General features: G+C 30.4%; 1 protein-coding gene across 2 annotated transcripts in view; it reads right to left on the minus strand.

The window, feature by feature from the left end:
• The window catches only part of LOC136980821 (atrial natriuretic peptide receptor 2-like), a 141,937-nt gene that overhangs the window by 29,856 nt on the left and 93,808 nt on the right, over positions 1 to 18,273 (minus strand). For both annotated transcript variants that reach the window (XM_067277013.1, XM_067277014.1), the window contains 6 exons: positions 14,236 to 14,317; positions 13,049 to 13,178; positions 11,577 to 11,651; positions 11,377 to 11,454; positions 10,565 to 10,669; positions 3,003 to 3,074 (listed from right to left, as the gene is read on the minus strand). In XM_067277013.1, the coding sequence (XP_067133114.1) occupies positions 3,003 to 3,074; positions 10,565 to 10,669; positions 11,377 to 11,454; positions 11,577 to 11,651; positions 13,049 to 13,178; positions 14,236 to 14,317 (542 nt within the window). The remainder of the gene's footprint in view (positions 1 to 3,002; positions 3,075 to 10,564; positions 10,670 to 11,376; positions 11,455 to 11,576; positions 11,652 to 13,048; positions 13,179 to 14,235; positions 14,318 to 18,273) is intronic.

Raw genomic sequence — 18,273 nt, forward strand, 5'->3', positions numbered from 1 at the left:
CCCGGCAACATTCAAAATTTTGGTGGCGGCACCTGTTTCCATATTTTATTTTTAAAAACTTTTTATATTTTTAACTATTATAAAATGGTATAAAGTTTAATTTTGAGGGTAAGGACGGGTTTTATAAAAATTTGTAAATGATAATAACGAGTAAAATCTTCATTAGGTTTGCTCGATATACACGCGACCCCTTATCTCTCCACCCCTTAACCTTTAACTACTAAAATAGCACAATCCCCAATAAACAAACTTCCTTGCAAAATTTCAGAAATTTTCGACAAAAAGCACAGGAGTTATTAATCTTCAAAGGGAGTGAACAAAACTGTGGCACCCACATACACAATCCAAACATACAGAAAAAACTCAAATTTTTTGCATTTCTCGACGTTTCAAGGTATTCTAAGGCTAAAAATATAAAAATTCTTTGGGGGGTCATTTTTTGACCGATCGCCAAAAGTTCCCTCCGTTATATATAACAGCCGGGAAAGTAATAAAGTATATATAAATTCCTTTGTGATGCAGGAGCAAGTAACAAGAGTGCATTGTCATTTACATAATTACAAACAATTTTTATTACATATATTCTTAAATGCTCAACTTTTAGTGCCTACAGTAGCACCGAAACTGGAAATCCTATGAAATACTGTAAAAGATCAAATGCAAACCTGAAAATAACGAAAACAGATTTCATGAAATTCCATCTGTTATAGCTAGGGTTTGGAAACTCGATGTTTTGAGAGTCCATATTTAAATACTACACATTAATCCTCGTTTATTGAACTCTGGTATCTACGATGTACTTAAAAATCTATATAAGGTCCAATAAAATATTTTTGTAAGTTTTAGTTACTTTCTATTGAAGCATATATTTCGAGATTTTACACATTTAGCAAATGCAATTACCTATTTAAAATGTATATGTTGTTTAATTATAATTACCATATTATTGTTGTATGTGACAAAGCCTTTTCATGACATTTCAAATGCACAAATTGTATCACTATTATATGAAACAAGTTATATGAAACAAAAATGGCTTGGTGTTTTGATGGGAAGAAATCAAAAAAAAGATCACAGCCTATTAAACTATTCTTGTTTGTCGAAACGTCATTTAACAACTGGACATTTCTAAAGATAAAGAAAAATGTTAAATATCTAATGTTACCGGCAGAATTTTTTTAAATATCCACAATTTTTAAATTGTTTTGAAGTTTAATAACTCTCTATTTCTGACAATTTATAAGTAAACTTTTACATTTTTTTCAAACCTAACTAAGTAAACATCTTATGAATTATATGCATAAATATATGTATTTTAGTGGAAATTTAGTGCAAGAATACTTATAAATTAAGAAATTTAATTTAAAAAAATACCTAATAAAAGTAACAATAATTTATAAATAGAAATATGTTAATATATGTGCTGTTAAATAATATTTTATTATGTGATATTGCTTATATTGGAGAGTATTATTTTTTTTTTATATTATTGCAATGTATCAACTAGTTCATTTAAAATTTACATTTATCTATTTAATTTGTGCGAAACCATTATACGTTATTGCAACGAAGACTAAATATATCAATATATATATATATAAATACACTAAATAGAAAATGTTGTCCTGATATTACAATCTACTTTTCTAACATCAAAATAATTTGTAATAAAAACCAGTCGAAAACATGTATTACAAGTTTCAGCTGTTTAATTTTTATTATTAACTATCTAACTTGTTTTAAAAAACGTTTTTATATGCTTTTTGGGCATTACATTTGATTAAATGTCTTCAAGTTACAGCAATGGACTTTGCGACAAAAATAGAAAACTTGGATTAACTCGCTATCTAAATATAGTTTAATAAATAAATAATGTTTATGTATCTAAATTAATATTTGGATACATAAACAGCAGCCAATTATTAAACAGAGTAATTATAAAATCCTTATCTAGTTCAGAAAAATGATGGTTTATAGATTTTTATAGCTGAATCCCCTTACAAATAAAAGTATGACAGCAGTAACATTGAGTATTAGAGGAAATATATATATATTATAAGACATTCCGCAGTACCTGTGGGATAAGGCATTAAATAGAAATAGCAAATTTAGAATTAAAAATTAAAATTCACTTTCTATCAAGTATTACTTGTATTCTGGAATACATAAGATATAACAACACTCTTAATACCAACTTCAAAAATGGAGTACAAAATTTTTTGTATGTCACATTTAACGTGGTAAATCTAATACTAGGCCTTCTGACCAAGTATTTGCCTGCTGAATAACAATTCAGTGGACCTGATACTAAATTGCTGCAAAAAGTTTCTTCTTATCGACTCTCTACACAAAATGATAGGGAAATTTTAGAACTTTGGAACTCGATATCGCCGGAAGGGATCATTGGATCCGAAAAGAAAAAGTTATTGCACGTCTGCAGACACACCCTTATCTATCGACAGCTAATTTGTTAGTCCATGAGGGTGGGTTCAGCTAACGAATATGTTCTTAGCATATAGATTAGAGAGACATTTGAAAGGAAATTTCATAAGCTGGTCCTGTAGTTTAGATTTCTTTAGAATTTATTCTATAACTGACACCTCTTGATGATGAAGAAAGATATCCACGTCATGTCTCATAGAATAAAGTAAATGAAGTAAAAACTATCACGAAAGAAACTTGCATGTCAATTCATACCACATCACTCAGTCTGCTAAATCGAACTGTCCACGAATTTTTGACATCACATTTATGAATATTATTCGTAAATATTTAGTAAATGTACACTTTTTATCGTTTTATAACTGAATTTAACGAAGTTATCCGTTATTTCTCTAAAACAAATAAGAACTTTACGAACACTTCTAAGATGTATAATTCACAATTCTATGAAATAATAATGTTTTTATATAACTATAAGTACAGAATAATAGTTATAGGCCTACACTATAACATATGTTTGACAATAATATTTTACTCTACTAATTAATCTACGATCTTACCTTAATAATATCGTGCATTAAAGAACATTGAAACATCCAATCTAATTTTATTTCGTTATTTTCTAATATATCCTGTAAAAGAAACAGTAAGAACTTTAATTTATATACAAATCTTCAGATTAAAAAGTTTCACAATAATATGTAATATTAAAAGTAATTAATCAAAGATAAGAATTAAAGTTGAATGAAGTCTTAGATGAATTCAGAATGAGTTATGAAACCCAATTTAAATTTTTATTAAACAAGTGTTACTTAAAGTTAATAAATAACAAAGAAAAAGAGTTAATTTAATTAAGTTTTAATAATTTGTATTAAAAGTTAATAACTTATTAAATACTTTATTAATAAATAAAAAGTTTAAAATTGATAACTCGGGCTTGGTACATAACGTTACAGAAAAAACCGGTATTTTTACCTGTAGCTTTTCCAAAAATAAATGAATCGGTACCGGTACAGTGTTTTCTATGGCCTGTGCAAATTTTATAAGTTTTTTGCCGCAAAAATTTTTTATGACGTTTTATTAATTAGCTAATTATATGCGATATTGTTTTTTTATAGGAATTTTTAAATCAGATTAATTATATCGTTCTAAACTTCTATTGGTTAGATTTGACTTCAGTAAATTTTTTAAAAATACTATTGGATATTTTTTATGACAGCGGGAGATTTTTTTTGTTTTTTATTGAGAAGAATTTTTTTCCCATGCTTTTTAGTCGGGAACCCCGTATTTTAATAGCATAAAAATCGGAAATTTTGTGTTATATTTAAATATATGTAGTAAATTAGTTCCCCCTCCTGTTATAAACGTCAGGTATACATGAGAATATCCCGGGAAAGCTGCCAACAGCTGTTCTCGACGTCTTCCGGAATTAGATATAAAGAAAAAAATTACAATTACGCGACAATCATATCGCGTAGCTATAATCTAATAATCTAAATTAATCTGATAAAAATAATTTTAATTATAATCTACATTTATTATCTATTCATTTTCCATCGCTGCACAACAAAACAAACCTAAAAAGGCCGCCCCAGCTACGTTCCAAGTAATTATAAATGAATCGCTGCATTTGATTGCATCAAGAGTTTTTTGTTACAAGGCTTAAACAAAAACGAAAATAAATTATGATAATACAAATTGTGAAAATTATAAAATTTTTGATAATTGCATTTTTATAACATTCAGGAATTGACATGGATGTATTTTTTTAGTATTATTATGTGAAGATTTTATATTATGAAGAAAACAAATTACAGAATCCAGAATATGTTGTAAATTGCCGAATTTTTGATGGTCCACCCGTTATTTTTTTCATTTCTTTATTTCGTACAGAGAAAACGTTTATGTCTAAAATATGAGGAAAGAATTTTGATGGTTTCTATAGTATTCTGAGCGATGTCAATTATTTATATTAGGTGATCGAATTAAGCCAAACACACGACTATATCACATAAAAAATTACAAATAAAATGTATATGTAAAAATCTAACGAAACTATCTGTTAAAATTTAAAGATATCATTCTTATGAGTGAAATGAAATAAAAGCTTTGTCAATTAGTCGATTTACAACCCGGAAAAAAACATTTGTTAATAGAGCCATAAAACAATTAACGATTATTCTCTTGGGGTAGGGGGTAACGGGAGGTCTATTAACAAATCTTTTTGCAGTAGTACTAAATTTCTACTAACTTCTCATGAATGAGTCATCTTTCTTCCCCGTTTACAAACAAACCCGATGACGATCGGTGAAACGTGAGATAATTTACAGCAAGTTGAAATCTGATGTTTGTTAATTGCGTTTTTTCCATCAAATTACGTAAAAATAAATATTAAAAAGGCAATTTCGTTGATATACAATTTATATACAATATACAATTTAACGGAGAAGTTGTAGTGTTTTTTATGCGATAGATAAAATGTAATAATTTTATAAGAACACCGGTCTGAGAGACCCATGCAATTCAGCATGGAAAAAAATTCTAGCGACTCACGTATGGTTAATATATAAAATATAATAATAAATTAACTAGTTCCATATTTCATATAATAAAGTATTATTTATTAAATTTAATTTTATTATTAAACTAGCAGTGACCAATCTAACATTTTAAAAATTCTTTAAATTGTATACAGTAGAGGAATAAAGAATTTTTAAAATCTCTTAGATTGGTCATTCGGTGTGATAAATCCTTACGTAAGATAACCTTTGTAGCTATATAAATCAAATACTATAATATAACAGATATTTAAGACGAAAACCATATAAAGAGTTTGGTTATTTTAGCCCACATTGTCACGTTTATTGTGATACTCGAATGGTACGAAATGGAACAATTTCATTTTGTAAAGTAGACCGCATTTTTCTAATGTTAGCTGTATTAAATAATCACCTGCCAACGAATCAAATTTTGCGAAAAAATAGACTAAATATTTAAACTCGGTACCCTCGAAAACCACTTAATACAAGGTTACCTGCCAGCACAAGATATTATTTATGTAAATTTTCTATTCGAATGACACCATACCATTGGGTCCTACAGAAAGAAGGGACTTTTGCAGAAGGAGGTTAAGTAAATTCGACTAAAAGTAGTAGTTGACCTCCTCCTAGAAGTTAGGATGGTCAACGAGTACTAATTAATACTGGTCTACTATTAATATCTTATATTTGAAAAGTTATCCGTGTTAGACAGATTGTGAGGGCCCGCATGTGATCGAAGTTGCTAACCTTAACGTCCGAAAGACTTCATATAAAACATATTTAAATAAAGGCATCTTGGAAAACTGCGAGAATAGTTGCTTTTATGTGATCCCATTAAAAAGAAAACGGAGTGAAAAAGTAAAGTTCATCAAAAACATCTATGTAAAGGAAACTTTTGAAACATGCAGCATAAGAATAGTGGAAGCAGATTTGACAGTAATAAAATACTAGACTACAACTAGTACTTTGTACAACTTCAAAAGTCACATTACATGGACTACAACTGCAGGAAATTTTGGATGAAGGAATGTCGCCATCATAAATATGAAAAATAAACATCGGCACAGAAGACTTCCAGCTCTACTTTGTGCCTTATAAGCGTTGCACGTACAGTACATTAATTTGGCTAAACATTAGAACATCTTTCAGCAGTATCAGTAAGAAGTTTGGGCGATTGGATTATGAGGTAATAAGGGGAGATGAAATCAGGAGAGGGAGCGGGGTGTCCAGGTTTCGTGGTAGATAAGTATATCGTAAATATCAAGTTTATAGAAAAATTATTAGAATTGGCTTGGTTTATTTGGTTACGGCAACGTGACACGTGAGAAGTCTGGCAAAGAGGATGATGCATCTAAGGAAGACTCTTACGTAAAGGTGGCCCCTATTTAAGTGATAGTAACGCAAAGAAATTCCAGAAAACTCCACGTGGCCAGTCCGTTGGCGATGCGCGAACTCACGATCGACTACCGATATTCGGTAACACGGTTACTAAAGGGTACTTATTGGGCTGCGATTTGAAAAAATTGTAGACCTATAAATTTCCACTGTCTGTCTGTCACTCTGTCATTCATTAATTTCTAGAATGGAGTTAGATGGGTGAACAACGAGATTAGATATGGAAAGGGTAAAAGAAGGAAGCCCAGAGAAACTTTCGGTTTTCATCACAAATGACGTCATTTCATTTCAAAACTTTTCCCCTGAACGGAGTTATATATATAATTCCCACGACTCTATTGCTAGCAGGAAAAGTAAGATGTATAGTACAGGGACAAAACACTACACTCCACGCAGGCAAGTGCTATCTGCTACCTGTCACAGTAATGGCATAATGACGCGTCTATTTCGCGTTATATCAATGTCGCAGTAAGTGAATATAATATATTGGGTTATTCGAAAATTAATTTCGTTTTTTCCATAGAAAAATAAACGCAATATTCTTATAATAAATAAATATTTTATTGAATTATATATTGACTACTTTGGTCAAATACCTGTTGTCATTGTTTCTGGTAGTAGCATGATTTCACATTCATAAAAATTTTGATCGTTGTTTACAAAAAACTGATCCAAGTGATTTTTGACATTGTCATTTCAAGTAAATGTCTTATAGTTAAAAAAAATTTTTATAGACCGGAACAAGTAATAATCTGTGTGCGCCCGATCTGGCGAATATGGTTGGTGTGATAACACATCCCATCTAAGCTATAACAGTTTCTGACGAGTTACCAAACTTGTGTGAAATTTGGTATTATCACGGTAAAACACAACACTTTGTTTGTTAATCAATTCTGGCCTTTTCTGTTTGATGATATTACTCAATTTGTTTACTCGATGCAGTACACTTTCGAGTCAATTGTTGTCTGGTAAAAGCTCAAAAAAAAAATTTCTTTAAAATCCAACCATAGAGAGCATCTCTCGTTAATGACATGTGGAGCTTTGAAACGAAACCAATTCGTTTTAAGTAAAAATAAACGGTTCAATTTAACAGATTTAATCTCTTAGTGATTTCACGTGTTGTTATACGGCAGATTGCTTCAATCAGTACCTTTATTTTGTTTTCATTGGCTTCAAATGGCCATCCAGAATGTGGTGTATCTTCGATATTAAAATTGTCAGAACGCAATTCTGTAAACCAGTTTTGGCACTGTCTTTCTCTCAACACATCTTCTCCAAACATGTACCACAATTTTTTTCTTGTTTGAACAGCATTTTGATTTTTTAGTTATAAAAAAGCAAAATATGCCGAAAATGATGCTTTCGATTTTCCAAATTTGATGGGTCACCGAAAAAAAAAACAATTGTACAGAATCAAACAAAATTTTTTACAAATAAGCCTTAAAATGTCAGCTGTCGAAGTATATAATGAAAATGTGGTTTAAAATAAAATTGGCTGGTAAAAATACATCTAATTCCTCTAGTAATAAAAAAACGAAATTACTTTCCGAACAACCCAATATATTTCTTAAAATTATATCCTTTTTTGTAAGAATTATATATAATTTTATTATTTTCTTAAAGTTTTTGCCAGTAGACGACGCTACATATAAAGGCATCACCAATGAATGTAGACAGAAATCAATTGATATATAGAAATCGAATCGATATTTTGGGGTGGAATGTACAGTACGACAGTATCTAAATTAGGGGTATATGGAAGTAACTACCGAGTTTCCTAGCTATTGGTTGGACGGACTAAGCATGCATAGCGAACAAACAAACAAACATCCCCATTTATATATAGATAAAGTAAAAATTTTCCCTGAAAATGATGCATTATAATGGTATGTTAGATTGATGGAGTCTGGTGAAAACGACTGGTGAAGTTTGTTTTCATAAGATTTTATTACCATATTAATAAAATAGGAAAAAGCATAATTTTCACGGTAAGAACGAGCTTTATAAAAAAAACAATTGTAAATGCTAATAACGAGTAAAGTCTTCATTAAGTCTGACTCTACTCAAGATATGACACACGAACCCCTCTATTTTCCTACCCGGTCGACCTTTCACCACCAAAATTTATCAGCATCATTCCCCCCCCCCAAAAACAAACCACCCTGAAAAATTTCAGAAATTTTCGACAGAAAGCGCAGGAGGTATTAAGCTTCACAGAGGATAAACAAAATCGTGCCCCCTACAAACCTATACAAGCAGAAAAATCCCCCGAATTTTTTGCATTTCTCGACGTTTCAATGTCTCCTGAATCCAAAAATGTAAATATCTTGAAGAGTCGTTTCGTGACCGATCGCCATACTTTTCCTCTGTTATATGTAACATAGAAAAGTAAAAATGAGGTTTTTCAATACATTTCTCATAAGTTTGACAGACAGACACTAATTTTAAAACCTTCGTAATAATAATAATAACATAAATTTATAAATATGACTATTTTAAAGATGAGTGTTTAACATGTTTGCATGTAGGTTGGTCATAAATTCTGGAAATATAGATACTGGATTATTTTATTCATGGTCATTAATGCAATAGGTTCAATACAGTACATGATATGTTCAATGTGTTGTGGTTAAAAACGCAAAGTGCACTAAAATTATGCATTGTTAATGAGAGATAACGCCTGAAACATATGAAATATCAGTAAACCATTTATGTATACGCTACGATTCCAGACATTGTGGCCATCCTGTATACATCTATAGGTGCTAAATGTGTAACTAAAATTATGGTACACGGTATAAATAGAAGACACATTAAGTAAAATTAAATTAAAGTGACAAACTAGCATGTTACCATAATTTATAGAATTTTATATTTTAAATTTATTCTATGTAATTAAATTAAAAATATATTCCTGAAATATTGAGTTATTTATTGTTTATTCCTAAACTTTTATGACAGAAGAAAAATTGTTGTTTAATATAAACTTAGAAGTAAATTACTATTTTAAATATTTTATTTGTTTAATATTTCATTTTTTACAATTTAAATTAAAAATATATTATTAATATAAGAAGAAAAATATATATTGTAAGCAACAATTTCGTCTTAATTATATTTTATAGTAAATACAAAATACCTTTAAACATCTTTAAATAATTATTATTCTTAAAATAGAGAAATTTCGATTTAATTTAGCAGTCAAATATTATGAAAAATCATATTTCATTTCTTTGTAATTAAATACATTAAATAAATATCAATACATAAATAATATAGCTTATAATTATAAATAAATATAATATTAATATATTAATGAACTTAATAATTTATTAATAGTAGTGCTTTGCCCCCGTACATCATACTTTTCCTTTTAACAATAGTGTCTCCTGCCGTAAGCTTTCCATATCTGATCTCGGCCTTCAACTATTTACCGAGATTAAGGAAGGACAGAAAGACAGACAGACGAATACCAATGAGTATTTATAGGTCTGCAACTTTTGAAAATTGCAGCCCAACAAATAGTGAAAGAAAAACAGAATTACAGAGTAATGATTAAAAAACATTTGTAATAATTCAGCTGTTAAAACTAAAAATACAGTGAAAATCCAAGTTTCTATACTTAGTGGAAGAGTTGATCTCATACAATCACTTAATAAGTCAAAGAGCATGCTTTATATGAGAACCATTTAACTGAATGCAATAGAAACTCATTTAGTCTGATGTTATCCGCACACGCCCATATCATAAGTGTCCTTTCGATAGCCTGTCTTTTATATAGAAACATTTAAATCACCGTGTACCTTGAATGCATTAGTAAAAATTTATTTCAAGTAATCTTAAGTGCAAATATAAACATTTTTACATATGATTCTAAATAGAAAAGTTCTCGACTTCAAAGATCTCTATGTACTAAAAAAGCATGTAAAAGAATTATACAAATTAATTAATTCATCAATTTATTTAATGATTTTGTTTCATGGGAGTAACTCAATTATCTAAATTTAGTATTCTTCAAAACAATAAAACAGCATAAAAATGATAAATTAATAAATAAAAAATATTAACAGACAAATTTTTCTGGTATATTAAACAGTTTAATTTGCTTATTGCATTTGTTTCGTAAACAGACGAATTGTTTTATATAATAAACAAACTAGTAAAGAAGAAATAATGCGTATTCTCACTTGTAAGCTTCCTTTAGGACAATATTCTGTTATCAAACAACAATGCGGTGAATCAATACATGAGCCAATAAATCGTACAAGATGATTGTGCTGGAGATCTTTCATCTACATTTATACAGAAAAAAGATTTAATAAACTCATAGCTAGAATATATTAAGTGGATAATAAAACCTAGATAATATTTCTGAATAAGTAAGAACAGATACTAACATAAAACTTATGTTAATCTACATCTTTTAACATTCGTTTTGTTAGAATACTGTACATTTTTATGACAATTTAATTCAGATGGATTTTATTTCAGGGAGAGCAAACACATATACGATTTTAATCAAGCAACTAACCAATTGATTCACTGAAATCAATTGGTTAATCAATTAGTTACTAACAGGTTGTTTCTACTTAGATTATTTTCATTGATCTTCATGAAAGTGAACTATAAACACGTACAGAAAGAATTAAAATATTTCTAAATTATTTTAAAAGATTAAAGAGGGAATAAAGCAAGTCTGAGAGGGAAAATCCCCTTCCTGTTCCCTTCCTATGGGAGCTTACTGTATGATGTCATTCAGTATGTTTGTAATGATGACGTGTGAAATGACGTCCAATTGGCGTAATAATGTGTAGTATTCTGACAGAACGAATGCATTTTTCCATTAGTTATGTCACTTAATTAAAAAATTATTTTGTTAAATATTTTTTAAATATAAATTTTTGTAATACTTTTTAAATAAAAAGCTCAAAAATAAGATAGTGTAGCTTTTAAAGGCAAATACATTAAATTAAAACAATAATTAAATAATATAACTTACATATTTCAGTTCATATAATAAAGGACGGGTTATATCTATTCTGGATAGCAGTATTGGCTTAATAGCAATTATACTCCCCTACAATTTAAAATACGTTTCGAATATAATAGTATTTTTTACTATAAAATTTATAATTTATATTAAATATTATGAACAATCATTTAAACACAATGTTTTAAAAAATAAAGATAAATTAATACCTTAAAATAACCAGTTCTTGCAAATAACTGTTTGGACATATCAGCAGCATCCATTGTAATTGACGAACAATTACTCTATTTCAAAAAAAAAAAATTATAATTATTTCTTCCAGCTTTATTATAATTTTTCCTCTGTCAAATGATAATAAATTCATTAAATTTTAATTATTAAAACTTATCTTAAATATCCAGGCTGGTTTTAAAAAGTGATTATCTCGCCATCTTTCGTCAAAAATTGGAATTAAATCACAAAATTATAACGTATTAATATAAATAAAATCGCCATTTACGTGTTTATCGCCGTAAAAAATTACGGAAAATGTTTTTCTATTAAGTAAACCATTCTATCCATTTAATCTCAATTCAGATATTATTAATTTTATAAAATATTCCATTAACTTGTCAATAAAACTTTCACTTATTGAATTTAATATGGTATATAATATAAATATTTGAATATATTAAAAGTTAATTTATGATAAAATAATTAAAACAATAAAATGTAAAATTCAATTAGAAATTTTGTAAATGCATAATCTTAGACCTGAACAATATCTTTCAATAGTCTAGCATGAAAATTTATAGAGAGTGTAGGACAAGACAGAGTGTAACTTGCATTATATTTAATAAGTGCTGTAATTTACTTGTTAGTAGTAAATATTGCAACTAAATCTGCACATTGGAAGTAGTAGATAACAGCAATTTTGCTGTTATCTACTACTACTTTATTGTTTTTTGCCTATGGAGGTAGCAATGTTTGTCAGCCATGTCAATGTAATTTGTTACTTTTTTTTAAAAAAAAAACGTACTGTACATGTAAATAACGCAAAGTTTTTAAATATTTTGATTCTTTCTTCCAGTAAAGAATTCTTTTAGCTTTAGGAGACTGTGCAAAATCTTTTATTAATAAGTTACCACTGATTACCAATGGAGTTCAAGAGTTCAAAATAACATATTGGGGTAATATAGGGAAGAGTGGTTGGAGAAAACGGGATTGCTTCGTCATGTCTCTCGTCCGGTACCCACCTCAAAGACAATAGAAGAAAGATGACTAATTTACAAAAGGGCAAAACACAAAGAAAGAAATGGAAAATGCATCAGTTAAAGCATCTGAAGAGAGATGAAGACACTGAATACTGTTACTGTCAATATTTGTAATCTGATTTAACAGAAGGTGAGATATGCGATGTAATAAGTCACCGATGGACACATTGTTCGTAAGCTGATGAAGATGATGAGGTTCACCACATTTGTGCGTATGTCTTCAAAACAAAAATAGATTGCTGTACAGTAAAAATTTCTGTAGTTTTGCATGATCTGAATACTGACTGTTTCATTGATAGTTTGACGTATAATCTTAATAATTATAAAAATAAATTTAATTTTAATCACTCCATATGCCTCAGAACACACCCCGTCGTTTTGCCTATCTTCCAACTAATTGAATTTTTAAAATATATTATACATTTTACCTGCATACTTATCCTTGTTAAACTTATCTTCGATCCAAGATGTTTGGCATGAGTTGGTGAAATTAGAATTAAATCTTCCCACTTTATTCTCCAAGTCATCGAAGCAATCTCTGCTTCCAATTTGAAGTGTCTATAAATAAAAGTGTAATTTTTAAATTAAAACAATAAAACTTAACAAACAAGCCTTAATCTACGATTCTTTAGTGTAAATTTAATTATGAAATAAACTATAAAAAACATTTTAAAATACGTAGAAGAGACTAAAATGTCTTCATGTCAACCACCAGAAACGATTAAAATTCAACCGTCCGGGCAAAATTTGGTGCTGTTGTCCCCTTGATGCGCATTTTACATAGGAATTCTAACAAATTTCGGGAATTAAAAACAAAGTGCAGTAATTTTATTTCAATTGCAGATGTGGAATGTGGAATTGACGATTACAACAAAGATTATAGCTCTACGTGCTCTTCACCTCCATGTTTAGAAATGCATTCACTGCACAACACAGTCGATGATGGAAAGCAACTGACTTTAAAAAGTTGTCAAATATGTTGCGAAATTCTGTCTTTTAAGACAGCAAAGTTAGAAACATTGTCTACACAAACTATTTATGTAGTCCATAACAAAAATTCACAGTCAAACAACGAAATTTATTTTATTATTATTTTTTTTCAAACTCTTTCCGCCCTGTGGGCACTAAGAGGGCCTTTTAGTAGGCCCATTATGGGTTCGGCCGGGCCCACAATGGGGCGACCGGGTGGTGAGGGACGGGGCCCGACATATCCGAACGGACCACCCCCCGAAAAATTCCTGGGGATTATTCGACCCGTTCGGATTCGATCCCGGGTCCCCCAGAGCGGTAGGCTGCCACCTTTACCGCTCGGCCATCCGGCCGTCTAACGAAATTTATTAGAAAACGTATGAACTATGTACATTAAGAGACCAGCAGCACCAAATTTCGCTCTTGGGACTGAATTCTAAAGTGAAATTTTTCCTGGGAATCGAAACCGCATACTTACGACAACATATATATCAAATTTGGTTGAGATTTAAGCAATAGTTCTTTTCACAGAAAGCTCTGAACGCCTATATTTTAATTATAATCGATCTATATATTATTCAAGTTATGTTCTATTCAATTTATATCTTACAAAAAACAGAAATAAAACTTTAGGAACTAAACTTACCTATAAATGAAAATCGAGCAGATACAAAGCGCAACAATCACGCACAATAAAATAACACTAACGATGGCATACTGAGGGACATCTGAAAATACAAACAATTTAATACATTATTAACAATTTTCAAAATTTTAAAATTGTAATTATTTATATTCCAATTTGTAAATAGGAAAGTATTCTCTATAAAACTGGCATTCGATATATTTTGTATAGATGGGCAAATATCACTTTTCTCGACTTCGAATATTAACCAGATCTTCAATATTTGAAATCCTGATTACACGAATATCCCGAATACTTAGTGATCTTAATCACCTTATCTACTGTACATGTATAAAATACTTAGCTTAATTAAAAAAGTCACGGGTAGTGTGTGGAAGTTACTGATATTATGAATATTGGTAAATTGCCCATGGAAATACTCAAATTGCCGGTTTTGACCGGTTTTTAGTTGCAGTTCTTTTCTTTAGAGAAAACCAGAAATATTTATGGACACAGTTTTCGGATACCTACTAAATACAATAGTTTTCCTTTAACAATAGAGCCATGCCGCTCATCTATCTAACACCTTTTAGGGGACATTTTTCAATTGAAATAATGTGACTGTGTAATTTTCTGTATAGTTAATCGGGATCTCCTGCCCTTAAGGTTTCCATATTTGATCTCGATTTTAACTCCTTTAATCCTCTATCTAACTCCTTTCTCGAGTTTTAGGAGCGACATTAGACAGACAGTGGAAATTTATAGGTCTATAGTTTTTTCAAATTGCAATTCAACAAGCTATTACACACCCATGAACCATATTACAAATACACACCTCAAACAGTCATGGAATTTGTTTTGTTTGTCAATGAATGTAATGTCTGTTCTGTCCATTCACTGACATACAAAACGAACACTGGGAGAAATTAGTAAATACTAAAAACTCGCTCAAGAAAAAAAGTGTGTGGAGAATGGATACGGTACTGTAATTATTGTGCTTCTTGATCAGGCGTCATACCACATTTATTACATACAAGTCTTGAAACATTAGGACTTCATAACAACACATACTTTACATTACAGCAGGATGCCAGAATAAACTGGCTTCTATTTAGAAGTTAAACACTTGAAGAAAATTCGTGGAACTTCAGCAGCCAGTCGTTTGGTCAGGTGGGAACTCGCGACTAACTATTACCAGTGTCTAGCGGTTTTACTCACTCCGCTGTAGATGAGTTCGCATAAGAATTGTCAAGATGGAATCGGCTATTTGATTTTGTTTGTCAAAAAAATCCGTTGTATGATTGTTTACGCAGTTCAATACCTATTCCTTTGTTTCGTGGGAGTCGGAAAGCATTTCATATCAAAGGAAAACGCTAATGAACAGAAAGAGAAGACTGGACTAGATTAAGTGGTTGGTTATCCATTTAAACCGGGGGTATTTCTCTTTTTTGACCTAATAATCGCCATTATTGGTATTAGTCGGTCAAAAAAATTAATCGCCATTATTAGTACTTTGTGGCTCCGACTTTGGAAACACCATGTCGCCATTAGTTTTGACTAGAAGGCGCCTATGAAGGAGAGGTTGGCATCTGGGATAACCGAGGTAGAGAATAAACTTCCGGATAGTACCCTATCTTGAAACTAGAAACGGGAATGGAGGACCAGCAGCGCCGCTAGCTGTTTGAGCGCCCGTGTGCAATACCGATTATGCAGCCCCTGTTTAACTACAACTACCTACGCTGAGCTTGCCAGCAATACCAATTTGCCGCCCCCTGGACGTGCCGCCCGCGTGCGGTGCACGCCCGCTTACGGTGGGCTGTGGAGGACACAAGAATCTGTGAGACCTTGATGAAGAAGAGGGTCCATCGACCAGTTCAGAAGTTCCTCTCAGCAAGTTTAAAAATTATGGAGCTTCGTGAATGACCTAGTTGGCTTCTTACGTACTTCAGTTTTATATGATGCAAGCGTACAGTATATCTCTGTAAATATTACGATCAGTTTTGTTTATATTTTTGCTTATTTGTAAATAAACTGTAGCCTATATAAAATCATTCTCTGGAATGTTTGCAATACTATTGAAAAACACATCACAGAACTCTATCTTATATTATTTTTTAAAATGTTTACTTGAATAATTTTATATCCGTATCACAAATGTGAATGTTTTATCTTTTTCTTTATTTAGTTTCTAAATATTAAATATAAAATGTTAATAATGTATATGTAAAGGTTGTCTCTTAACGGGGTAAGGTCAAAAGTCACACGGCCTTGTAAATTACCCCCACCTGCGTTGTTTATTTGTAAACAGGAGGGAAAACAAAGGGAAAGTCGCTTTGTTTATTGGCCTCACGGGTGGTCGGGTGAAAGACATTTGCCACATGTTAAACTATTAGAGAAAAAAACATAAGAAAATGTAAACAAAAGCGGGCGCGATTGTGAGCTTGGCTCGGCGAAGGACCGCCGATGTCTTGGAAAACTTCAGATGAAAGGAAGGATTGTGATTGGTCGGAAGTTTCCTCCAAATAAGTCTTTAAATAACGGGACGATGGAGAGAGGAGGAGAGCAGGGCAAGAAACTGGACGTGGGAGCTTCTAACACTTAGACAACCCGCAAAGCTTAGAGAGAGTGTCTCTCCTCTTAGAGAATTCTCTGGGACGGGTAGTGTAGAGACGAGAACGGACCACGCATTTGAGCCGACTCCATCAGGAGAATAGGCCTCTCCAGAATTTAGTAATCCCGGAAGAGGACAATCTGTTGTTTAATGTACCACGTGTCATCATCCTGCATATACCATGTTTTTAACTTGTGTAATCAACATTTTGGATTTGTAAATAAACTGTAAATAGTGTATAATTTGTGTGTGTAGGTGTGCTTTTCTACCAACCAACATAAGAACATTTCTTGAGTCAAAGAACCAACTCGAATCGGATATTCGTAAAGATCTTCACTGACGTTGTAGTCAACTGGAGCAACTTAGTAGATCTTCACTGTATAATTAACAGATGCAATAAGAACATATTCTTTTCATTTATTATGCAAAATAAATCAAAGATTAAAGAACATTTAATAATTTTTTTTATGATTCTAATTCCCTAAAACGCATATTTTATAATTAAATACAATCAAAATTTTGTAAAAGTAAATATAGCAAATATATAATATTAATATATCTACAGTATAAGCATTGGATATATTGTATTCTATTGACAAATCCATCGCCTACACTAATATAAATTGACGAATTAATTAATTATATTAATTAAATCATTCAAAGCTCTATTAATACACCATGAAACGAATTTCATGCTAAGTGAAACTGATTTTACTGCTGTCATTCTCACAAATATCAAAGATATTTCTCATAGAACACTTGAATTGATCGAGTTTTTTGCTAACATACAACATTGAAAAAATGGTAATCTATGAAATAAAAATGGGAGATAATCTTGAATAAATATGAAAATAGCTTTCAAAACTCTGTATTTTCAGAAGAAACGTTAAAAAAATCATGTTATAATAAAAAATTTTTTGAAAGGAGCTGTTGTAATTAATGTATCATTGTATCTGCGATATCATTCAAATTTTCTTAGCATTGAAGATGCAGAAAAGAAAATATTTAAATGATATAATATTTAGCCAACGCAATATCACTTTTTATAAATGAACAAATTAAACAATTGCTTAACGTGAGTTTTGCAAATTATAATAAATATTAATTAATATTCGAATATGCATTAGTTACAAAAAAAGTTTAGAGTGGCATCAACTTGTAAGGAATTATTTAATAACTATGAAATGAAATCAAAATTTACTACAGTTCTATGTTTTAGACAGTAAACCTAAAAGCGTAGACTATTAAAAACAATTTCGAAATGCTGAAAATAAAGAATAAAATAATAAAGAAAATCCATACATTGAAAATAAAATAAAATCCAGCTGAGAGTTGCTTAACTTTCCTGGCAACATTTAAAATTTTGGTGACACCATCTGTTAAGATAATTTATTTTAAAAACTTCTTATGGTTTTTAGTATTATAAAATGGCAATAAACTTAATTTTG

The sequence above is a fragment of the Centruroides vittatus genome, unplaced genomic scaffold, assembly GCF_030686945.1.
Source record: "Centruroides vittatus isolate TY-2023 unplaced genomic scaffold, ASM3068694v2 contig_726, whole genome shotgun sequence".
Taxonomy (NCBI): domain Eukaryota; kingdom Metazoa; phylum Arthropoda; class Arachnida; order Scorpiones; family Buthidae; genus Centruroides; species Centruroides vittatus.